General features: G+C 38.8%; 1 protein-coding gene across 3 annotated transcripts in view; it reads right to left on the bottom strand.

Moving 5' to 3' along the window:
• The window catches only part of evla (Enah/Vasp-like a), a 56,795-nt gene that overhangs the window by 2,204 nt on the left and 27,932 nt on the right, over nt 1-26,659 (bottom strand). For 2 of the 3 annotated variants that reach the window (XM_059353497.1, XM_059353496.1), the window contains exons 2-12: nt 20,585-20,753; nt 17,308-17,488; nt 9,486-9,543; nt 8,561-8,622; nt 4,027-4,280; nt 3,734-3,849; nt 3,038-3,065; nt 2,264-2,303; nt 2,077-2,137; nt 395-452; nt 218-275 (exon numbers count right to left, since the gene is read on the bottom strand). In XM_059353497.1, the coding sequence (XP_059209480.1) occupies nt 218-275; nt 395-452; nt 2,077-2,137; nt 2,264-2,303; nt 3,038-3,065; nt 3,734-3,849; nt 4,027-4,280; nt 8,561-8,622; nt 9,486-9,543; nt 17,308-17,488; nt 20,585-20,753 (1,085 nt within the window). Of the gene's footprint in view, nt 1-217; nt 276-394; nt 453-2,076; nt 2,138-2,263; nt 2,304-3,037; nt 3,066-3,733; nt 3,850-4,026; nt 4,281-6,696; nt 7,660-8,560; nt 8,623-9,485; nt 9,544-17,307; nt 17,489-20,584; nt 20,754-26,659 lie in introns of all 3 variants that reach the window. The other variant, XM_059353498.1, reaches the window with a different exon arrangement.

The following is a 26,659-nucleotide window of genomic DNA, read 5'->3' as shown; positions in this document are numbered from 1 at the left end:
GATACGAATAAATACAACTATTTGTTTATACCAAATGTGTGGAAAAATATTATAAATGTTGTCAACAAGCTTTTTCATGTTAGTATTTTTCCTCAAACTATAGCAACATTTTATTGCCAGCGAGTTGTAATAACTAGTGAGTGGAAAAGATTAAATATTAAACATGCTTTGTGCTCCTGGATACAGCAATAAACGTCACAAGCACTGCATTACTTACCATTAATGATTTCATCTTTCACTTTATGCAACTCACGTACAACTTCATCCAAAATTTCCTGCAAAAAAAAACCTGCTGGTGAGTTCAACAATCCAGGGTGTGTGAAACTGTCAATCTGCGAATACAAAACCTGTAAAAGCTTTTACTGTTAATTATTGACATGTTGGTGATACCAACCTGTTTCATCCTGTCAAATTCTGTGTCTGATTCACTAGTGCTGCCGATGGGTCTCACTCTGCAACACAAAGAGACAATGCAGATCAGCATTACACACAGAAAAATTCAAAATACCAGCCAGTTATCTCGATCTTGCCACAGCTTGTCTTGTTTTTGCCTTTTTGGATTCCTCGCAAGAGTGATTTTTCTTTGTAATTTATTAATTAGGCAAAGTTCTTAGTTTCATAGTTTTTTGAGTCAGCCGTTTTGTTTTTCCTCCTTTTGGAGTGATTTTGTGTTCTTTATTATTTTCCCCCTTTAGTCCTGATCCAGTTTTTCATTGTGTTTTAGTAGAATCTTTTATTTTTCCTATCAGGTTTTGTTCCTCCCTTTTGGAGCGCTTTTTGTTTGTAGGTGTTATTATTTTATAGTTTTCCCTTCGAGAGTTTAGTTAGTTTTCCCCCCTTATCTTAGATTAGGATTTATATATTTAGTTATTTAGTGTTTATAGCTTTCTGTGTTTTTACTCCTTTGGAGTGACATTTATTTGTTAGATTTCTACTCAGTCAGGAGTTTCATAGCCCTTTTCTTTCACTCTGAGGTTTTCTTTGCTGATTTCTTTTTTTAAATAAAGAGACTTTTAATTCACCTGCTCTGCATCTGAGTCCTGGCTTGAGCCCGGCCTGACAAAAATGTCTAAAAGCTGCTGAATCAGCAGAGGCCCCACGATACGAATTTATCCCGATACTTGAGTTACGATACGATATTATTGAGATTAGTACTGCGATACAAAATATTAAGATTTAAGTGTTTAACAGCATTTTGTATACACAAAATTAAATTCAGTCAAGAATTGTTTTGTCCAATAAGAGAAAATTCTCAGTCTATTCATCTCACTTCAGTCTTTTTATTTCTCCACAATGAGAGTCAAACCCACAGACTGACCAACAAAGTATTCAGTCAAACTGAACTGAACTGATATCAAACATGTATGGACGACAACAACTGCAGCATTTTATCAAACTTTCTTCAACTTTAAACTTCACTGCTCTGTATGACTTTGATACGGTTGTGTCTGTGAAATAACGTCGCAACGGAGTCACATTCCTGGTTCCAGTGTCTTTAGCATGTAGCTAAAACCCTTGTAACTTTTGCAGCGTTATTTCGACAACTTCCTGACACGATATCCTGACACACATGGTGCCTTTAGATCTCCTAGTTTCATATGATACCAGTATCTTCAGTATATTCCTAAAGGTGAGCCTGCTACAGAACCGTGAAAATACTGACGCTAAATAAACGCTAAATATCGATACTTGGTGACAATGAAGTAATATAATAATTCCACGCAAAGTAAAACAGATAATCAGCGGGAACATCACACAACACATGGGAGATAAACATTACATGGCAAGTATACTATATAAATAGTATACCTTTGAGGATTATGTGCTGTCAAAAAATTTTTTGTATTAAACATTACCGCAATTTTGGATAATTCTTCTTAAATGTATTTATTTTGCCACTTTGTGCACCACAAGGTTAGTGCCGACTACTTCCACTATATTAAGGAGAAGGCACACATCTCTGTGGCTGATATCTCCAACAGCTCAGTAGTGTATTTTTTATTTCTGTGGAAGAGGTTTGCTATTTTTGTATTGAGAACACATCCCTTCACTCCTCCTATCCTCTCCTCCACACACCTGGACACCAGTGAGGACTTTTCTGCAGAGTTGGATCGTTCCCATGGCTTCTTCACAGCATCTGGCAAAGGGGAAAGATAATTTTGCATAAATTCAAACAGCTCTGAAATGGTAGGCCACAACACAGAGCAGGATACACCTTAAACGTGTAGTTCATAATCATCAGGTGAGATAGTTTGTTTAGTACCTGTTGAGTTCTGACCTGGCCCTCTACCACTGGAGTCGTCCTGCAGGAGAGACAGAGATTCATTACAACAACACAACAGTACATCAGCTTCATTGAGCTGAAATTTGAGATATAAGAATAGTTTGTGCAATACACGTATTAGCTTATTAGCTGAGAGTTAGATCAAACCGTTATATTTGTATGCTAAATATAAAGCCTAAAAGCCAATTAGCTTAGCTTAGCATAGCAGAAAGACTGGAAATGGGGGGGACAGCTTGTCTTGCTCAATCTGAAGGGAACAAAACCCTACCAGTAGCTCAAAAGTTCCTATTTAACACAGACACTTTTGGTTTTATGCCATGTGTTGGACTATTTCTTGTAACTGTGCCCAGCCAAGAAACAGAGTCAGTAAACAGTAGGAAGGAGCATGGAGGCCAGTGAAACTTGAGACTTTGAGCACTGCTTGACAGAAGAGATGACAAAAAGATAAATACCTGTAACTACTACCGAGTAATATGTCCCGAGAATAAAAGCCCATGTAACCTTTCACACTACAGACAAACCCCAGATGTTATTGGGTGTTAATTGTTTTTTGTCCAGTGGATGTTGGTAGGTAGTTTGTGTTACTTCTGGACAGAGCCTGGCTGGCTGTTTGCCCCAGTTTCTCAAATATATGCTTAGCTAAGCTAAAGGGCTGCTGGCTCCAGCTCCATGTTCAATTGACAGACATCTAACATTAAAATTTAGTTAAGTTCCCCAAAGTGTTGAACTACTTCTTTAAAACATGAAACTTACTTCATCAGGTTTCTCCGAAGCTTTCCGTCTGTGAGAGGGGAAATGAGTACACGAGCAAACAGTGAGATACACACAAATTATTCAGGAACTGGCACAGACGGAGGTTTGGATAAAACAAAAGTACAAGAGCTTATTTCCTTTATGAGATGAACATTAACCCTCTGTTATGTTTGTTTCTCTTGGGTCAATTTGACCTGGGGCACGTTTAATTATCCAAAAGTGTCAGAAACTAAAAAATCCCAATAAACAGTTTATATTTCATAATTAAATCCATTAATAACCATTTCAATCAATATTTAGTGCAATGGTGTTCTTTATCTTTCACAGATCATGGTTCAATGAGGATAATTCACTTGTTTTCCATAAAAAATGCACATTAAAACTTATTCATGTACATTTGAAAGACCTACATATAAAATACAATGGTTTTACATGACATAGACTTTTTAAAAATTTTTTTTTTCTCTTTATGAAAAAAAACTTTTAACTATTTTATTTTTCGATTTTTTAATTTTAAATGGGTCAATTTGACCCGCAATGTAAGAGGAGGGTTAACTGCAAGTAGGGAAAACCAGGAAGGTCGAATGAATGTTGGGATAATATGTGACAGAACAGGTGACAGAACAGGTATTTTCTCTCTGTGTGATTAATCCGAGGGAAAGGTGACGGGTGTGTGTGATTGTGTGGTTGTTTTACCTGCGAGCTAGTAAGGCATTCATCTCCTGCATCAGTCCCTCCCCACCACCTCCGCTGCCACCACTAGACCGGTTCGAGTCACTTTTGCCACCAGAGCCAGGCGGACTGCTCTCATCCTGAGGAACACATCATAATATGGGTTGCAGTTTTTTTTTGCTGCAGGGGTTTCAGGCCTGAGAGCACTCATTATATTTACCCTACCCCTCCTCCAGAAACACACAAACAACATGGCTTCAACACTTATTTACTGATAACCAGAACAACTGGATCTCCTGAGCTGTTTGGAGGCTCACCCTATGTACTTTACGTAGTTTGGCCCCAGCCAGTGCGGCAGCTAGTCCTGAGGGTTGGTGCTGGGCCCCGGGCGGGCCCCCAGGAGGCCCTCCACCAGTGGGCAGTGGAGGGGGCATGGGTGGGGGCACCGCCATGGGGGGCGGTGGACCCGGTGGCGGGGGCGGGGCTGGAGGACCCGCCATGGGTGCTGGAACAACAGCTGGAGGAGGCGCCACAGAAAGCATAGCAGGGTGACCTGCAGAGACAGGAGGGCCTGGGAGGGGCACAGTTCCACACGGGTTAATGGCTGCACGGGTTGATTCACCTTTTTTTGCCCCTTGGAAGGTTTATAAAGAGCGTCTGAGGAATGATATGCCACACACTCTCACCAACACCTAACCACTGCTTATTACAGGACTGCTGGCCACTTGTGCAGAAGCTGGAAATGAGTTACCTACTTGAGTTGATGTTGAGGAGGTTAGTAGGTTGTGGCAGCACACTGCAACATATAAAATCTAATTTTCTTTGGTTTAATGTATTTATTTATTTTTGCCATATTATCTATTCAAATGTATACCAGCCCCTAAAACTGTGACACCTTATGCACTGCACTGCTGAGTGTTTATTTATTCATCTATTTTATATATGACAATTTTTCCATATCTTCTCCATATTCTGTTTTTAACTGAATGTTCTATATCTGTTGGTCTCATTTATTGTTTCTATGTTTGAGCCTGTTTTTTTTTATACCTTTAACCGAGCAACACCAAAAGGAATTTTGTTGTACATTGTACAAAAACAATAAATAATCTATTACATTTATATATTATTTGTTATTTATTCATCCATTTTTCACACCTTATTTATTTGTTTTTCAGTTGAATTATATTATATTTTATTTATATGTTCTGTAAATAGAGATAAAGATTTTTTTTAATTCAATAAATGCATGATGTTTCCAAAGTCAATGAGTAATCCTTTTAAATAATCATTATCACAATATTGACCAAAATAATGGTGATTTTTTTTTGTTGCAGCCCGAGTACAAAAATTAGATTATTGTCTTGTGGCATCACAGTTGCGAAAAGGGGACGGTTTTAAAAACTCCTCCATGGTGATTCAGTGAGAGCATACTGTGGGAATTTCAAATATCTGAGACAGCTTAAAGCAACAACATACTTTAACCTGTATACTTGCAGACAATGTCTATGTTTGCACCATTGCTTGTGAAAGTGACAGTTGTCAGCCAAATAAAACAATAAAAACATTCCCTGAATGTACCATTGAAAATCATAAGTCACCTCCTGCAACTGCAGCACCATGTGACAATAATGTGACTTTGATAAAAACAGAAAATCAAATAAAGGGGACAAAGTGTCACCTTTGATCCATTCAAGTAGTTTTTTAAGTATTTGCAGGACTTCCAGAGTTCAATTAAATGAGTAAAAGAGCTAAAAATAATTATTTTCTTTACTGGGAGAGTGATACATTTTTATTGTGTTTTGTGTCTCTCTACTCCAGTGCATTGAATTCAAAATGAACTGAGATTAAATTGCAGACTTGGGGTTTAATTTGAGGTTGTTTGAACTTAAAGGTAAGGTATTTTTATGAGTTAACAACATTTTTAGTAAAGCAATCATATCTAATGTATGCTTGCAGATCTATTGCAGCCAATGACTTGCTAAAGTTTCAGAACCATAGAGATTTATAAAAGCACTGTATTTCCATCACACATCTATTTTACGACCAGTAGAGTCGCCCCCTGCTGGACACTTGAAAGAATGCTATATGAGCATGTATGTACAAACCTTGATTCCAAAAAAGTTGTTTAAAAGTATAGACGTCTAAAATGTTCATAAAACAGAATGCAATAATTTGCTTATACTTGTTACAAATTCAATTGAAAACTGTACAAAGACAGTCCCAAGACAGCGTCCAAACAGTTTTGGAATCGCAGTTGTTAAATACCTTGTTTAAATTAATAATAAATACAGTTTTATTTGCTCTCACAGTGAACAGATCTAGTCCATAAACTCATTAGAAAAATGTTTTCTGCGTTAATAAAGTTAAAAGTAGGGTCTATTCTCATAGACTTGTTATTGGACTTATTTTTTCAACCAGTAGAGTCGCCTCCTGCTGGCCACTTGAAATAATGCAGGTTTGTACTTCTGCATTAGTTTCACTTTGCAGGCTATGTTCACTTACACGGACTACGAGCATGTATGTACAAACCTTGATTCCCAAAAACTTGGGATGTTGTCTAAAATGTTAATAAAAAAGAATGCAGTTTGAATTACTTTAACCATTTAAGCGCAAATTTAACCGTGAAAAGACAGTCCCAAGACAGCATCCAAAACGTTTTGGAATTGCAGTTGTTAAATACTTTGTTTGAATTAATAATAAATACTGTTTTATTTGCCCTCACAGTGATCAGATCTAATCAGACAACATAAGTGAACACACCTGAGTGGAGGTGGACTAAAGGGGCTTTAAGTGCTGAAGTGTTGTGTGCATATGTGCGTTTTTCATGCTCTTGTGTAGCACAGATTGGTGCGATGCATTCACTACAGTGAAAATACACTCCCTCACACGTGATCCACACATACACACACATTCACACGCACACACTAGACACATAGAACATCCCACTACTGAGAGACTACCTCCTCCTCTCTCCTCCTCATACTTACTGCTGCTGACCATGGGGGCCTGCTGGGGGACGGGGGAGGGGGTCTTCTTGGGCGAGCCCCCGTCAGACATGGCAGTGTAAGAGGGGGGCGAGGAGGAGGAGGAGGAGGAGCAAGTGGTGGTGGTGGGGGGCTGGGCCTGCTGGTGGTGCACCTGCTGCTGTTGTTGTTGTTGCGGATGCAGTTGCTGCTGTGGGTGGAAGGTGGATGGGTACTGGGGCTGGTGGCCGGGGGCGGGGCCTGGGGCTGTCTGACCTAACAGAGGAGGCAGGGGCACGGCCTCGCAGTACTGCGGGGTGAGTGGCAGGTGCTGAGAATGTGGAGAGTAGGGGGCGTCAGGCTGGCCGTTGGAGTGAGGGTGGGGCTGGTGCTGGGGCTGGTGCTGGGGCTGGTGCTGGGGGTACTGTTGATGGCTCGTCGCAACGTTAGGGTCAAGAGGTGGGGGCTTCATCCTAGGGTTCAGGGGCGGGAGGGGGTGGGCCAGCGGGAGGGTGGGCTGTTGGGGCATACCCTGCTTCACAGGCATGGCCATCATAACTGGAGGGGAGGCGTTAGGGGGCAACTGGGCGTACATTTGCTGCAAATGGGAGGCAGACCAGGTGCCGTGTTTAGGGGGGAGCATCATTTCTTGTTGCTGCTGTTGTTGAAGGTAAAGGTGGCGGGCTGCTGTGGGAGGAGACAGGGGGATCTGACGGACCTGTCGGCCCTGGGTGGTCACTCCTGCCTGGACTGGGGAAAAGGCCGAGGCAAGCGAGGTGGAGAGCTGGGAGGAGAGCTGGGCCCTGTCCCTAGCAGCCCCCGCCTCTTTCTCCTGAGATGGAGAGGAGGAGGCGGAGGAGGGAGGAGAGGAAGAAGCCACGCGGACGTAGGAGGGTGGCAGTGTGCTAGCTCTGTACTGTCTGTACTCAGGAGGGGTGTCTGGGTGGGTGGGAGGTGTGGACACTTTATATTGCAGAGTGGAAACGACTGTGACGGGCAGAGAGAGAAAGACAGAGAGAGGAGAGACAGGAAGAGGAGATGCAGACGAAGAGGAGGACGAAGGAGGGCAACAAACAAAGGAAAACAGAAAAGAGAAAAACGTGAGAAGAATGAAAAGCAACCAACTGAGCAACCAAGCAAGTAAAGATGAGAAAATCAGGAGCAATCCAAAAAACAGAAATAGCAATAGCAAATAAGAAAGAATCAAAATATCATAAAAATAAACAAGCAGCAGAATGCAACATGACTGAGCCATGGTCAGAAAGCATATGGCATTTCCCCCCAACAGTAGCTGGAAGAAAGAGATGGCAGTAGAGCATGTTGCAGGGACAGGGGGTAACTGATATCGCCACTGACAGCAGGGACAAAGGAGGATGTTTAAGTCTGAGTGTGTATTTACGGGGCAGACTTGAACATTTATATGTGTGCATGGATAAAAAAGCATAAGGGCATACAGACTGGGGGGTCGTGGTTGAAACTAAGACAGGAAACACAAACCACACTGGGGAAGCCGGTTTGTTTCTCGAGGAACCTATTGTATCAGGGTCTGGAATCTCTGGTATTTATCAATGATTAAATCAGCTGTTTGCTTTAGCAAAGTAAAGTGTGCTCTGCCTGGCCAAACACTGATAACTTCCCTCATTAAAAAAAACACAAAGCAGAGCAAATATCACTTTGCTCCTCTGCGGGGTTGTTTGTTGACAGCTGGAGAGTGCGATGATGGTTTTCTCTGTTGACAGAACTTTCTAAATAGCTCGTGTAGCTAGGAGAATACGATATGCAGCCTTGAGTTCACTTCGGTCTCCACAGCAGCTCGTGTGAGTGTGTGTGTGTTTGTGTGTGTGTGTGTTTATATAGCTGGGTGTGGATATGTTTATTCAGGCCTCACCTGATCCTGACGTTCGTCGCTCCCTCTCCTTGTGCACCTGCATCTGATGCTGCTCCATCATCCTATGAAGCGGAAGCATGTCCCTGCTCTTTAAACTGCCATTTCTAAGCATTGTGTCTAAACAAATCAAGCCCGGTGTGTATTTGTGTATAGCCACTGACCTAATGAGGACTAAGGGCGCTTTCACAACCCAAAGTTTACTCCGTTTCAATCAAACTCTGTTGCGGTTAAATCCTTGTTACGGTTCATTTGGTTGCTTGTGAACGATCCAATAGTACTCTGGTAGAGACAAAAAAACAACCAGTCCAAGACCACTTGAAGAGAAAGGATCTCTCCGTTTCCAAACAGACCCTAGTGTGGTTCGAGTCCACTGTGAACCGACCAGAATCTGACCCAATTAAAGGAAATGACCCAAAACGCAGTGGATTGTGTGCTACCTGCGTGGTGAGATGTACACAGATAATATTATAAAGATGAAATTTGTGATTGCAGAATGATCAACATATTGCTCAAAATAATTAATATTAACCTTCGTGGTAGAAGCAGATGGTTGAAGGAGCATCAAGGCTCGCCTTCTCTGATTCTACAGCTGTCTGATCGCCGCACATTTTAAATAATGGATCAACATTATCAACATTATCGACAACCTGGAGCTTCAGCAGGAGCTCCTTCTGAGCGTTCCTCTCCAGATTAATTTGGTCGGAACACCAGAGCAGATTACGGCCGGTAGAATTTAAGGTACTCTGTTTGCGCTCGGTTCCACGTTGCTTTGTTTAGATTTTTCACCGCCAACTTTTCAAATACAAAATGTCAATATCTATTTCACTCTGATTCAAACTAACCAAAAGGACTTGGGTTGTGAAAGCGCCCTAAGATGCTTTGCTCTCATCATGTATGCTCTTTTATACAGCAGTTAGAAATGTACCTCCTTTGCGCCTCGCTTTCCTCTGACGAGGGCCCATTTTGGCGCTGGACGACTGGACCTGAAAGACACAAAGGGAAAAAAATCAACCACAAAAAAAAACACACACAAAAATCTTCTTCGATGTGTAAAGTTTCTTTTCAATGATTTTATTGCTAAAACGAGTTATACAATTAAACAATTTAGATAAACATTATTCTTTAGGTCATTCATAACTCCTGGGTCAAGCTTCCCAGGTGTGCAAATTCAAATTTTATATAATTGTAAACTGAATGTTTTTTGGTTTTCTGGGAAGTTGTAATGGGCTCTTTTCATGAGTACATTTACTCAAGTACTGTACTTGAGTAAATGTAAATAGGAGACTATTATATTATTATATTGCATTCAGTAACCAGTAGTGGAAAGTAACTAAGTACATTTATTCAAGTACTGTACTTAAGTACTTAATTTTGAGGTACTTGTACTTTGCTTGAGTATTTCAATTAGATCTAACTTCATACTTCTACTTCACTACATTTAGAGGCAAATATTGTACTTTTTACTCCACTACATATAACTGACAGCTTTAGTTACTTTTCAGGTCGAGATTTAACATAAAAAATAAATTTGAAGTGATCTGACTTTTTAAATTGAATCTCATAGCAGTATATTAAGTAGTAAAAATGAGCACTGTCTTGATAATAAATATGTTAATAAATGATGCTTACATAAATGCATCAATAATATATTTGGAACATATAAAACAATCTAAATGGGTCCATTCTGCATAACGATTACTTTTACTTTTGATACTTTAAGTACATTTTGATGCTGATACTTTTGTACTTTTACTTCAGTAAGTTTTAAATGCAGGACTTTTACTTGTTGTGGAGTAATTTCACAGTGTGGTATTAGTACTTTTACTTAAGTGAGGCATCTGAATATTTATTCCACCACTGTCATGGACTATATAAAGAAATGGATGTAGTTACAATGAATGAGTTACTAGGATGAAGCCTCACATTCTGCATTTTGGCTGCAGCCTTTCGTCTTTTTGTTCTTTTTGGAGCCAGAAGTGAGCATGTTTTGCTGAGTTATCAGCTAAGCTAGCTTGGATAGTAAGGTGCGTCACTGGTGTGTACAGGACGGTTTAAATGCAGAGTTCAAATCCACTTGCTTGCTGATACAGTGTGTGTATGCAAATCTTTTATTGCAGCAGACACCATTAGAAGCCAGACGACTACACAGTGTGAGTGCACTGTAGTGAGAGAAACAGAAACCTGTGGACAACATAAATATCATGGAGATCTTTGACAGACAGCAACTTAATGCTATAAATTGTCATGTTTTGATGGTGCGTGCCGACACCCAGATGAGTCCTGGTACCCCTCAGCCTCAACCTTCTGTCCCTATAAACTCTCTCCCCTCCTCCTCTCCAGTTCCTCTTTTTTTCTTGAATAAACTGGTTATTTCCCTGTTTGTTTACATTCACACTTTCTGCCTCTTCCTTGTTCCTTCTTCATGCTCTTTTTTTTCTCTTCCCTTTCCTGCTTCTGTATTATGTTTGTTTCAAACGGTATTTCACAGCATAAAGAAGATGAAATGGTAGCTTTATTTTTTCATGCATTTTGTTTCTATTAGTCTTTATTAAATATGTGCTTTTATAGCCACTCTATCCTGTTTTAACGTGTAGTTATCCCGTGCCTCTTTCAGGCCTGTTTTTTTATTGTTTAGATAAACATGTGTGTAACATCTTTGCATAGTGTGTGAGATCACTAGGGAGTGATTATGAGATTTCCATTTCCATCTGTAAACAAGCCCTCAAAATTATAGTCTTCTTATATAAAACAGTCCCAGTAGCTGGAGCAGGAAGAGAAGCTGCGTTTACTGAATGAACAGACCACAGCAGGCCTCATGTGAGCGACTGTGACTTTGCCCCGGAGAGCCAACAAGCTGTTTATAATGTAATTTGCTCATCATGTTGCCAGCCACAGGAATTTCAACTGTAAACCACAGCAGGAAAGAGTCTAAGAGAGCAGAATAAACATACAAATATGAAATAAAACACATAATCTAAGGGAACAAAAATGCATGGGACAGGTGAGCTATAACATTCTGTCAACTAAACGTGATGTTGACAGATAAAGACATTAGAAAGTTATCAGCTGATGACAATCTCAGTTTAGCGCTTCACTTGTTGACCAACTTCAGAGCGTCTTCAGCCCCCGCTGAGTGACGGAGTGAGGCTATATAGAGGAAGCATCAGGGAGAACACTTATCACATATCACCAGAATACCAGTCATTAAACTTCAACGCCCACCGGTGATATTTCGGTTTGCTGTGTGTGCTGGAGCCCGGGGGCGGCGGGCGGGCGTGGCGGGAGGAGAGTCAATATGAGGCAGAACTGAGGCTTTAAACGGCAGTTAGTATAACAGCGGAAAGAGGGCTGAAAGTTAATCATTACAAGCTTTTTATAACCAAATGTGATATACGCTTCATCTGACAAGAGCACTTTTACTATGATGGTATTGTGAAACTTTTCCATTAGTGGCTGACTAACAAGTTATTATAGGGAAAGAAAGAATTGTAGTTAGTAAGTTTTGGTTACAAAACTAACTACAATTAAAATGAAAATGTCCTTCCTTTTTTGTCTTTGTCAACTTTTTTCATACATAAACCTTTTTGGTGGATATGAAATGTATTTATTTAGCTCAGACCAAACAGCTGCTGGTTGGTGAACATGCGGAAATACATTGGTAAATATGTTTATTTAGACTGGGATGTTACAAAGTTGTCACAAAGTTCAGCATTTCACTCAAACCAAGATTCAAAACACCCAGAGCTGCAAGAGTTAATTACCTTATTGGGCCGAGATGGATAAGGCAATAAAGGAAATAAAGGCAACACTTATTGTGACCTTTTTGAGTCTCGCACCCAACAAACAACTAATACCCCATTACAAAAAAAAACTAAAACTAATAAATACTAAACTAAAATTAAGCATTTAAAAAAAAAAAAAAAAAAACCCTAATTAAAACAAGCAAACTCACTCTAAAAACAAATAAAAACATACAAAAATTCACAATAAAATTAAAACTGATGAAAAATCCAAAACTATTATAACCTTGTTGGCTAATATTGATTTTTCAATGGATGATGGAGATGCTGATATTTAGAGAGCAAGGTGGCCAATATATATAAAGTCAATATCATTTTTATTTATTTTTCTACATTTGATAAAAGACAACAATTTAAATTAATGTCTCAAAATTGCTGAACATAAATGATCATTTATTTATCACTTTTTTAGCCTGCATGGTCTCTTTTTTGTTGAAGTAGATCTGGACTTTGTAAGGCACTTTTTTAAATTTAGAAATACAAGCAATGAAAAATAAGTAAACTTATTATTGTTGTTGTTATTATTATTATCTATGATTACTAATTAATAAAACTGGTACTTTAGAGGCTTTTCCTGGTGTTGGCTTTGTTCGACAGACGTGTTTTGTTTATCAGACTCCTGATGATTATGATCTCAAAATGGCATTAATTGTCCCAATTAATCGGTCAAGCGGGGGAACAGAAAAAAGAAGTGACGCCTGGAAGACGTCTTGTTTCCCTCGCTCGTTGACACTCGGCTGAACTCTGCTTGTTAGCAGATAATTATGTGCTCGGCTGGCAAAGCTGAACATAAAATCTAGAAAATAATCTGACGGTTAACAGCAGAGAATCTCCTTCTTTCTGCAAGAACACTGAAGCATTAACTGTTTGCTTTGATCAGTCTTAATTAAGCATTTTAGAACAGCCATCCTGATCTTGAATAAGCTTTCAGATCACAATGAATGAAGAGGGAGTGGATAGATAATACAGTATCACATAGTATGGCACCCTGCAGGATCTGTAAATACAGCTCTTGTGTTTAAGTATCAGCACGACATTGTTAATTGGATGTGTTTGCACCAGCAGCGATAATTGTTGCTAAAACATAAACCTCAGAGAAATGATTCTAGACTCTAAAACTACTGAGATAAATAAAGCAGGAAGATGAAGTGCTGTATGCAGCTGCTGACTCTGCTCCACCCGTGTTACATATTGTATGTGAGGCTTCAGGGACTCTCTCTTTAACACCTCACAACCTTTCTGCAGACATTAACGAGGTAGATGTGAAGGAGACAGTTATCTCTCCTACTGTGTGTGCATCCATGCATTTATGTGTCTCTGCTGCTGACACGCTGTACGGGGTACGACGCCGCTGGCTGTTGCCATGGTGAAATAAGAAGAGGAAGCTCAGGGGAAAAGGGGGCCTGATCAGGCCTGTTAGCATGTCATCATGCTCAGGAGACCATCGTGTGTGTGTGTGTGTGTGTGTGTGTGTGTGTGTGATCTTAATGTTTACATCCAACCACATCAGGCCTATATTAGGCCTGTTGTATTTTTTCTATATTACTATATGTCATATACCACTTGTACTATACTGTGTATATCTGCTATATTTATTCATTGATGTTCATACTACTACATGCAACAACTTATTTAACCTATTTAACATGCTAAAATATATTTTCTCCAATGTGCAATATCTGTAAAATGCAAAGTATGGTATCTCAGAATTGCACTTGAGTACTTTCCACCACTGTAGGCAACTCAATGCATGATTAGCTACACACCAAAACAGTCTCTTCTTCATTGTGAGTAAATAGCTGATGCTCTGCTACCATGGAAACATCACAGCTGTCCCTAACAGAATCTTACTACTTTGTCGACTAATCAATCTTTTGTAAAACCGAGTTTTTCCACAAAGAATCATGCAAAAGCATCACTTTAAATCCATAAAATATTAAAAATGTTTTAACCAAAACAAGCGATTAGTCGACTAGTTTGGTTGTTTATATTCTTGGAGGCATCATATTGTTCCACAGCAGCACAACACTTACTGAGGAGGATGACGGCTGAAGAAACCCTTCTGAGGACACCAGGTGAAATCTCTGAGTTTTTCCACAAAGAATCATGCAAAAGCATCACTTTAAATCCATAAAATACTAAAAATGTTTTAACCAAACCAAGCGATTAGTCGACTAGTTTGGTTGTTTATATTCTTGGAGGCATCATATTGTTCCACAGCAGCACAACACTTACTGAGGAGGATGACGGCTGAAGAAACCCTTCTGAGGACACCGGGTGAAATCTCTGGAGTCAGCATGATTATTCCACAGCTGGCTCGGCACTATGTAGTTAATACTATATACTTTCTATGTAACCACTTCTTTCAGCAAGAAACAGCATAAGCAATGTAGTTAAGTTAGTCCTTAAGTTGATACTTTTCCCCTGCATGACGAGGCCCATGATCTCACATCCAAATGCACCCAAATAAAGGAGGGCTGCTGTGTGAGCACGGAGGGGAACGACATCAAGGCTCCATACGGGATATTTTAGCCACCAATAGGAAAGTCACAAGGAAGGGATGGTATGACACCCAGTTAACTACTCACATATTCTCTCGCTTACACACACACACACACACACACACACACACACACACACACACACACACACAGATTATAAGTAGCTCGTAACCAGAGCTGGTCAGACGCTATTTCGTAAACTAAGAGTAGGCGTGAGTTTGGCTTCAATTGCAGTTAAGGGTTCCAGCAGAATCCATTCACTGTCCATGTTTAAAAAACCTAAAATGCTAAAAAAAAAAAATCTGCTTATTTAACTACATGTCTTTCATCAGGCTGCATCATATATTTGAGTTTGAGTTTATTTATTTAAAACAGGGACAATACATATTAATGAACATATACATGTAAATATGCACGATTATAGCCAACGGCTAATTTCCATCTTTAGTCCCTTTGGCAATTTAGTTGTGTTTTATTTTGAAAAGCTGTGGAAATTAATTCATTGCAATAAAAATGAAAATAACAGAAAAACAACCAGATGCCCCAACTTTGGAAGATTGGTTGAAAATTGTACATGAAATTTACATCATGGAGAAACAAACATTCTCTATAAAAATGCAATCAGGGAATTTTGAAGGATTGTGGTCCAAATGGGTCCAGTACATTAAACCAAGGAGACCGGATTTGCTTTAGTAAGCATGCCAACTAGGTAAACTGCTGAGAAAACTATTGCTTGTTTGTTTTTTAAGAAGATTTACTCATATCACAGAGGAAGTGTGACATTTTTTGTTCAGCTGTTCATAGTTTGATTAACATCAACGTAAAATAAAAATAAAAAGTGAAAGCAACTGATGAAAGAAAAGCTTAGTATGCTGGATTGGTGTCTGTATCAAAATGTATTAACTGGATATGGCCTGATGAAAATTTTATGTACCAAATTGTATTTTCAACTCATGGACTTTGTATGACTTTCCTAAGAAAAAAAAAATTATTAAAAAATTAAAAAAAAAAAAGTTTCTTTAAATAATGACAAACATCAATCCCGCAGCAGCCAGCCCTTGATCATGTTATTTTTTGTAACTGTAGCTGCAGTACATATTAATGACCAGCAGAGGGGAGTACAGCTTAGTTAAGCAGTTACACTTCACAGCGGTTGAACCTTGCAGTATATTGATTGCAGGCTGCCAAATAATCATTAATTTAGATTATCAAACTGTCATTTAAATGTATTGCTTCAGTCCTGTCTCCTCAACTTGCAGTCTGAACACAATGCACGCTCTGTTTAACAGAGTGGAGTCTGATGAGAAAGCAGCCATTAAAAAAGTGTCGACGTCATCAAAACAAACTTAAAAACATTCAGAACTATGTGGATTATTTGATTGTGGTTACCTGACATTCTTCTGAGAGCAAAAATAGATTCAAACTGCTCACAGCTGACGGTTAAAGTCAGCCAGTCGTAATTTGAACCAAAAGGTTCCATTAGCAGGTTTCCAACAACAGTTTGAGATTCAAAAACGTACATTTCTCTACTGAGACAAGCCATTTCATTTGAAAATGTCCCAGAAAAACCTGCCAGCCTGCCAGGAAGTCAAATACAAATGCGGAACTCTTTTTCCGCAAAATGATGTGGCGTAAATAGTGGCCAAAAGTGAGTATTAACCCTCCTTTTATGTTTGTTTCTCAGAAACAGCAATAACGTTCCTCGGTCAGTTTGACATGTTTATTTATGCAGAAGTGTCAGAAACCAAAAAATCCCCAAAACATTGTTTATATTTCATCATTAAATCCATTACTAACCATTTTAATCAATATTTAGTGCAGTGGTATTCTTTACCTCTCACAGATCATGGTTCAATGAGGATAATTCACTGTTTTTTTATTTTTTTAAAATTGCATGTTAAAACTTTTTTTTTTTATGTACATTGGAAAACCTACATATAAAATACAATAGTTTTACATGACTTTGATTTTTGTTCAGGGTCCCCGAACAGTATCTATGTAAAATGAAAATGGTTCATTTCACATATTTGAACCATTTTTCATTTGATGTGTTGATTACACTTATTAAAACAAGCAGAATAAGTTTTGTCCTGAAAAAAAATATTTTAACTATTTTTTTTAGATTTTTAAACTTTGAAATGGGTCAATTTGACCCGCAGCATAAAAAGAGGGTTAAAGGACAAAAGACTAATTTAACCCATTGAAGCCTGGAAAGCGGATACGTCGTATTTGTAGTATTTGTATAAGCTCTCAAATACTTTTTTTTTTTTTTTTTTTATTTAATTTCTATCTGCTACAGAGGCTGAAAAATCTATTATTTAGTAGAAGAGTTGACACTTTTTCCCCCAGAATTTTTCCAGAATTTCCAGAAAATTAGAGGCTTATTTTAAAATCGCCCAGTGGTTTTTCAGTCCTCAATGGGTTAAACCACATTATGGCGCCTTACCTCCACTGTCAGGTGAGCTGAGGACGTTGAGGGCGAACAGCATGGCGTTGGAGAAGGTGGTGGCCTCCTCCTTACTGGCAAAGTTCAGCCCATAGACCTGGCGGGCGTCACGCCACTGGTGGAAGGTCGGGGTGGCCTGGTTGTACTTCAGGCCCTTCACGATGGAGTAGTTAATCACCACCTTTAGTAGAGGGGGAAAAAATGAAACTGTTAATTGAAATGTTGAGTAGATTTGATAATGTGCAGCTGGCTGGTGTGTCATAAGGAATGACATGTTGTTCATTATCACTAAATATACTTAACAGTTGGTGTCGAGGGAGTGGAAGGAAATTCTTACTAATATTGTCCTCCACATTTTACCAGCTGTTAGAACATTACATACCAGCGTCCCTCCACACTATTGAAAACATTATTTTGGGTCCAATTTTTGTTACTTAACCCTCCTGTTATGTCTGTATTTCAGGAACAGCAATAATGTTCGTGGCTCAAGTTGACCCGAGGTATGTTTAATTATCCAAAAGTGTCAGAAACCAAAAAATCCAAATAAACATGGTTTATACAGTCATGGAAAAAAAACTTAGATCATCCTTGTTTTCCATGGTTTTATTGATAATAACCAAAATTATTATCAAGAAAACCATTTAAAATGTGTAGATATCAGCTCTTAAATTAAACTCTAAACTCTAAATTTTTTGTTGTTATCATTATATTTGTCCAAACAAATGTACCTTTAGTTGTACCAGGCATTAAAATGAACAAGAAATTGGAGAAAACAAGGGTGGTTAAATAATTTTTTCCATGAAGGTTTATAGGATAATTCACTTGTTTTACCTGCATATTAAAACTTTCGTATGTACATTGGAAAGACCTACATATAAAATACAATAGTTTTACATTACATTGAGTTATTGAAATTTTTTTTTTTTTACATTTTTAATTTTTTTCTTTTATGGGAGTGATGTTGATAAATTAACAGTCACCTCTTCTGTTCAGGGTCAGATTGACCCTGTGAAATGAACCATTTTCATTTTATATGTTGATTACACTGATTGTGTCGGGAAGTTGTTGAAAAAAAGCTGCAAATTTAGGCTTTTTTATGTTTGATTCAACAAAATTCAGAGCAGTGGAGATTAAAGTTGAGGAAAGTTTGATCAAATGCTGCAGTTGTTGTCGTCCATACATGTTTGATATCAGTTCAGTTCAGTTTGACTGAATACTTTGTTGGTCAGTCTGTGGGTTTGACTCTCATTGTGGAGAAACAAAAAGACTGAAGTGAGATGAATAGACTGAGAATTTTCTCTTATTGGACAAAAACTAAATTTTGTGGACACAAAATGCAGTTTAACAGTTAAACCGCATATATTGTATCACAATACTCACCATATAATGCTTAAAATTGCAATAATATCGTATCGTAACTCAAGTATCAGGATAAATTCGTTTCGTGGGGCCTCTGCTGATTCACACCTCTAGATATTTGTGCTACCAAATACCCAGTAATGAGAAAGGAAGTGTACTGTATCATCAGAAACACACGTCTCACTTCAGTCCGACAGTAATCGAATCATGTTCAGCAAAAAGATAGACGACGAGGGATTTCTCTTCTATCAAGACCACATTACAGTTTTCAGGTAAGTGGATCAAACTAATTGCAAAAAGCTGATAAGCAGAGCAAATATAGGAGATAAGGAGTTCAACAGGGTTACTGTCGGTTAGATAACAAAGACAAAGGTAGAGTTTGATCAACTCAGGCTACATTTAATGTTTAAAATCACTAGTTGGAAAAAAACAAACAAACTCATATCTGGAAAATTAAATTAAGAGGAGGGACAAAAAATCACTTATGACTATATTCAAGATCATTAAAGACAATAAATAGATAACATAATTCCATATATCAGGAATTGGTACTAATACTTGAGCATTATGTAGGGGCCACAACTATGTCATGGCAGGTGTAGTGCTCACGCAGGAACCCACGCTTCTACGAGTGTGAAGCTTCTTGGAAGAAAGCTGCAGGCGGCAACACAGAAAGCAATCGGCCCGTTATGAACAGGCTCACTGATGGAGCCAAGTAATATTTATTGAATTACAAGTTAATAAACAGGAACAATTTCAGTGTGTTTTATGTTAAGTTAAAATCAGTCAGATAAACATAATGTAATTCATGTTAATATAAGAATAATATTTGTATAAATATGTTATTTTTTGTATCTTTTTTGTTATCAGCAGTAAGGCCGGTTACTTTAAGAGAAAGAGTTTTTAATTTTTTTGGGCCACGGGCTTTGAAGTAAGTTTCATTAGTTGAGGATCACTGAAGGACCGAGCTACATGGTTTCCTTACCGTAGGTATAGTTATTGATAGGGGAAATCAACATTGAACACTCTTGTAAGAACAGAACTCTGGAATAAATATTTATTTAGTTATCGTTTTTAAGTACTGTGGAAGGTTTTTCGTTAGGTAACTTAACACGTGTAAAACCACTACACACGTTTTGAAACAGGCATTACACAAGTTTGTTTAAAGGCATAGAATCTCAAAAGATGTCGCATTTTTAGCACGACTGTTAATTGTTCCTAATTGGAGAACCTGTGAAAACCCTCATTCTTTTTGCTACTACTAATGCTGCATTGATCACATCACATCAGAGTTATCGTGGTTATGGGACTTTGGACAGAACATGGAAGTACTTGACTTGTGTCGTCTTAACTTCCGTGTATATACCACTTGTCCTAGGGGTCAAAAATGACCCACCTTCACTAAACCCCTTAAATAAACCAGCCTGATTGAATTTTAAAATCTATGTAAAATCTATCTTGCATGAAGAACAACCTGTCACTCATCACTTTGTGAATAGATTTGCATGTGTACATGGGAGCATCCATGCTTGGTTTTTATGTTTTTTCTGGTATGAAAATGGTTTTATAGCTGCCAGGTCAAAAACAACCCCTAAATCAAGATTTGTACCCTGTAGGTGAACAGCTTTTATGGAAATATGAACAAAGGCAATGTTTGACGTTTTCTCATGTTGGGGTCATTCTAGGAAAAGTCGTCAAATTTCAAGTTGAAAAAAGATCATTAAGGAGGTTAATGCTGCTGTTAAACATAGTGGCGACATCATTTTTTAACCCCTAAGACAACACAAGGGTTAAAACAACATATGTGAATATGTACACTTCACATCGTCAGAGATTTAAATTGAATGTAGCTCTAAAGTGAGTGCATCAGATAGGTCCTCTCCTCAGCAGGAGTGTGATGCTGATTACTTCCTCTCACCTGCTGGTCCTGCAGTTTGACGCCCACCACTCTGAAGGTGTTGTTGGCAGTGTTGTGGTAGATGTTGATGCGGCTGAAGCCCTGCTGCCCAGGCTTGATGGGCACCCACTTCTTACTGGCGTCGTCGTAGACCATCACTGAGGCCCGCGCCTGGCAGATACTCTGCTCACTGGAGGAAGAGAAAGAGGACAAAAGAAGAGTCAAATATTATAACATCGTACTGTTGACTGTGGAGAGACACATATAGAGATCCTGTCCACTTATTTTCTTCTTCTTCTTCTTCTTTAGGGCTGGGCGATATGGCAAAAAAAAAAGATCACAATATATTTTTTCATATCGTCCGACCTTGATTATTATCATGATTTTTAAAAGATTTTTTTAAACTGCCATTTTTAAAGCATCTGTACTGAAAACTAAAGAAACTAGAGATAAGTGGATATTTTATTAACATATGAATTAAATAACAAAGCAAATTAAATAAGATGAACAGAGAAACATATAAAAACTATTTTTCTTCAACAGTACAACACATACAGTTATAAGTTGTTTCTCTGTAAGTTGTCATATCACCCACGCTCTTGAATGCAACCTAGCCGTTCCGACGCAACCGAATGCACCATACCTACGTGTGAATTGCCGTGCTGTGAATGTTAGTTTTTTCTCTCGATACAGCAGCGGATTGATTGTAATTTCCTTTACTCTTTCCCAACATTCACCTTTTCCTCCCTGGTTTATTGCTCCAACTCATGGCTGACATCTATTTCACTGCCTTTCTGTTTACTTCTCTGGCAACTTACGAACGGAGCAGGAAAAGGTTGACTCTGATTGGCTGTTGTCACCCACATTTCCGACATGTTTGGTCGGGTAAACCTGCTCACAGCTGATCACCGTAATCGACCTGAAATTTCTCTCGATCACTAATTGTGATCAAATAATCACCCGGGCCTAGTTCTGATAGATCTTATTATGATTCTATGATAATTTAAGTACTTTGTCATTCCCACAAAGTATAACAAGTGTTCAACCATTACATAAAAAATGTGTTTTGGTCAGAAAAGCAGTCAAAATCCTAGATTAGAGAGATGAGATGCTTCCCTGCACTGTAAACTCTCCTCCTCTTGCTGTGACCAGAATAGTGTAAATGTGATGGTGGTCAATAAATTGAAACCAACAAAACAGAGTTGCTGTATAATCATCTGGTTGGTTGAGAGGTCACTGGGGAGCCACACCTCTCTGCAGTTACCACATCAGGAACAACACACTGCCACTGTAGATATCTGACAGCTTGTGTGTGTGCTGAGGAGAGGGTGGGTCGCCATTTTTTAAAAGCTATAAAACAAGACCTCAACCTGAAACCAAACCCTGGAAAATCCCCCTTTACCCTCCTGGCCTTTACTGTGGTGCACATTACAGCACATGAAGAAATGTTTAGAAGGGTGTGCGGGATGTGTCGGGTAATAATACAGTGTGTTTCAAACGCAAGTGTTTGATCAGAGAGCGTAACGCCAGCTGCAGAGAGCTGAAAAGTTGTACATCACACACAGAGACACATATAAAATAATCGTGTTCACAGCCACAGAGCTGAGAGGGAAAAATCACAAATCACATCACAAAACTACCGCTTTCAAGACATACAGCTTGAGTTTATAACATAAAGAGCCATGTGTGTTGTGTGTGACTGCTGCCATGACCTTAGCACCGTATGAAACACAAACAGCAGGTGGAGAGGTGATGAGGTCTGACAGAGCTGAGGTTAACTCACAGAACCTGTGAAGTCACTAAACGCTTCTCTAATTTTCACTTTCAGCTCCTCAGGGAGCAGCTCTCCAGCAGGCACACTCACTGCAGCAGTCTGAGGCCAGGAACAGCCAAACTGAAGAGCACTGTTGATGTGCAAACCGACTGTCAAGGTATTTCATGTCTGTAATAGTTCATATAAGATGACACGAGGAAATAAAATGTCATTTTTCGTCACTGCTGCCACAAAAGAAACAGTCAAACTATTAGCGTGCAACTGCAAATTACTTTTCATGATATACAGATATACATTACTTTCTTGATTAACCAGATAAATGCTAAATCTATGAAATGCCAGAAAGTAGCAAAAAAACACCATCAGCACTTCCCAGAGGCCAAACGGACATCTTCAGTTTTTTAATTTTAATTTTAATGAATGAATGAATTCATTATCTACATCTTCTTATCTACACTCAGTACACCACAATGACAAAGCAGTCACAGAATTTAAAAAAATTTAAAAAGGAAAAACTGAATGCACTGTATGTCAAAGCATTATGTCAAGAAAGTTTCTAAATTTTTTTGTTAACAGTATGGTTGTGTCAGGACATTTAATCACCTTTTCTCCCTACATCTTAACCTTTTCTACCCTTGGCTCAGGTTTGCCAAAACTACAGGATACAAACTATTAATTAAAATAAAAACTCAAGATAGATTAGATATATTACTACCATCTTTTTAATTTACATATTAGATAAAGTTTTATTTCCCTTAGACTGACAAATTGTTGCAGCTCTAAAATAATAATTGCATATCACCTGTTACAGTTTCCTTGTTATTTGATGTATTTTCGATCTGGCAAAAGTATAGACGTACAAGATGTTAAAACCATTATAAAATCCAGTTTAACTATACAAAAACATTTGAGACTTTGGTCTAACACACCGGAGATCAGTGGTGCAATGTAACTTAGTACATTTACTCAAGTACTGTACTTAAGTACAATTTTGAGGTACTTTACTTGAGTATTTCCATTTGATGTAACTTTATACTTCTACTCCACTACATTTTGAGGCATTATTGTACTTTTTACTCCACTACATTTATCTTACAGCTTTAGTTACTTTACAGGTCGAGATTTACCATGAAAACATGATACATTTACCTCATTACAGTATGCTCAGTAGTTAAAATGAGCCCTAAACACTGCTCTCATAAATGCATCAATAATAATAATCCAATAATATATTTGGAATATATAAAACAATCTGAGTGGGTCCATTCTGCATAATGAGTACTTTTACTTTTGATACTTTAAGTTCATTTTGATGCTGATACTTTTGTACTTTTACTTCAGTAAGTTTTAAATGCAGGACTTTTACTTGTAGTGGAGTAATATCACAGTGTGGTATTAGTACATTTACTTAAGTAAGAGACCTGAATACTTCTTCCACCACGCTGGAGATAGGCCTGGCTCTGTTACAGACGTTTCTCAGCAGTGTAACACTGTAGAAGTTTTGAGGGTGGGAGGAAAAAAAAGCCAGAAATGGTGACAAAAACTAAAAGTATGATTAATTGTTCTATTATCTTAAATATTAAATAGAGCCTGAAGTGATTGAGATTATACAGTCTAAGTTATACCCATAGCAGTTTAGTACAATTACATTACTAATAAAAAATGGCAGAAAGGATAAAATGAGGCAGCTGACACACGAGGTTCACAGTAATGATCAGGAGCTCGGACTTGTTTCCAAGGCCCTGAAGGCAGCAGTAACATTCAAATGCCAAAATGTGACCCCTCACCCCTGCGACCCCCCTGCCAGCTCCACCTCCTCTGACAAACGCTCCTGAGAGGTGGCGCTCTGCAGGAGGAGCACACAGTGACACCTGAGAGACCCCCCAGACCGCTCCGACACACGGCTGCTCCCAGCGGCTTCCTCTCACTTTCCCTCACATCATCTGCTCTCTGCTTCCCTTGTGATCGTTCAGACGGCCTCAAATAACTCCACAGTGACTGACGACATAGCTGTGCTGCCATTGGCTTCACTTAAACCCTGCATACCTGCTATTTAGAAATTTTGGATGGGCCGTGACCTAGAGGTTAGAGAATCGGGCTTGCAACCTGGAGGGTCGCTGGTTTAAATCCCAGGACTGACAGGCCAAGGACTAACAGGACCTTGAACAAGGCACCGAACCCCCACACAGCTCCTAGAGGTGGGGAAAAAATCAACACAGCATAGTATTGCGATATTGTGCGTGGCAATATTATTTCGATTCACGTCCACCAAGTATCGTTATTAGCATTCCGACGGCCGGAGGACCTAGCAGGCGCACTTTTAGGAATATACTGGAGATATACAGTATCACATGAAACTAGAAGATCTAATGAATCTATAGGCAGCATGTGTCAGGATGTCGTGTCAGGAAGTTTTCGAAATAACGCAAAATTAGTCTTTTTTTATGTTTCATTAAAAAAAATTCAGAGCCGTGAATCTTAAAGTTTTTTAAAGTTTGATAAAATGCAGCAGTTTTTGTCGTCCAAACATGTTCGATATCAGTTGAGTTCAGTTTGACTGAATATTTTGTTGGTCAGTCTGTGGGTTTGACTCTCATTGTGGAGAAATAAAAAGACTGAAGTGAGATGAATAGACTGAGAATTTTGCAATTTTGCTTATTGGACAAAACAATTCTTGATTGAATTTAATTTTGTGGACACAAAATGCAGCTAAACGGTTAAGTCGCAATATATTATATCACAATACTCACCAAATGCTTAGAATCACAATAGTATCGTATCCTGACTCAAGTATCGAGATAAAATCACATCATGGGGCCTCTTGTGATTCACACCTTATTGATTAACAGCTCGCCAGGCTTTAAGAAAATGTGCAGAATGGAAATGAATTTCCCCATTGTGGGTCCAACTGGTAGGAGGCCCCGGGGAAGACCCAGAACACAGTGGAGGGATTATATCTCTCCCCTGGCCTGGGAACGCCTCGGGGTCCCCCAGGAGGAGCTGGACGTTGTGGCTGGGGAGAGGGACATCTTGAATGCCCTGCTTAGCCTACTGCCCCCGCGACCCGGCCCCAGATAAACGGAGGAAAATGGATGGATGGATATTAGATGGTAAACGTTATTTGTCCATGTTGAGTGACTTAGGTTAGTTGTAAAAGTTTTGGTAACGCTTTATATTAAGGTCCTTGTAATAACCATTAATTAGCTGTGGCTCAGTCGGTAGAGTTGGTTGGCCCCTACCGAAGGGTTGGGGGTTCGATCCCTGACCGTCGCAGCCTACATGTCGAAGTATCCTTGAGCAAGATACTGAACCCAAAATTGCTCCCGATGCTGTGTTCATCGGTGTGTGAATGAATTCCCAATGGTGGCAGGTGGGACCGTTTAGGGTAGCCTCTGCCACCAGTATGAATGTGTGTGTGAATGGGTGAATGAGCGCAGTCTGTAGTGTAAAGCCCTTTAAATGGTCGCAAAAGTGACTAGAAAAGCGCTATATAAGTGCAGGTCCATTTACCATTTACCATTTACAAGTAATAAGGCCCTTGTAAGTCCTTACAAGATGCTTATTAACATTATTGTGTGTTTATAAGCTTATATAAGTGTTAATAATGGCATTACAAACGCCCACTATCTCTTTGCCATGCCTTTATTAATCTTATTTTGTTTGCTTATTGATATTAAAATATACTTTATTGCTCATCTATTATAAGTTAACTATAAGTTAACTATGCTTTTTGCAACTACAGGATCTAAAGCGAGAACAATGCCTTATTACTTGTTAATTAATGGTTATTAAGGACCTTATTATAAAGCGTTACCAAAGTTTTTTATTAGCTATAGCCTGATAACCAGTCAGGTAAATGTAAAGCAATATATTTGCTTTTACCTGGTGGTGCCGCTACAAGTCTGGGACAAAATCACTTAAACCTTAAAAAGCCATTAAAATGTCTGCATAGCATCAATGTTTTCACATAACTTTAAATTAATAAACTTAAACTCTGAAGAATGATTTCTCAACTCAGAAAATGGGACCATCCAAGGTGAACGTGAATGCATCATAATTAAGTAAAGACTCAGAACAAAACACATTACAAGCGCTCAAAATAATTGAAGAGTTCAAGGGCTTGACACCAACATACTTTCTCTTCCATTTCTTCTTTTATATGAAAATCTTTTCATCATAACAAGCTCAGACAATAACCTGCTTGACACATGACATAAAGATGTTTATCCGTCTATAAAACATCTGAGAATAAACTGCACAGCAGCATCACGCCGCTCCTCAGGGAGAAAAACCTTTAAAGCTCAGTTGACAGATTCAGCAAC

Source organism: Centropristis striata, chromosome 16 (assembly GCF_030273125.1).
Source record: "Centropristis striata isolate RG_2023a ecotype Rhode Island chromosome 16, C.striata_1.0, whole genome shotgun sequence".
NCBI lineage: Eukaryota > Metazoa > Chordata > Actinopteri > Perciformes > Serranidae > Centropristis > Centropristis striata.
Note: the sequence above shows the minus strand (reverse complement) of the source record. Positions and strands in the feature narration are given on the sequence as shown.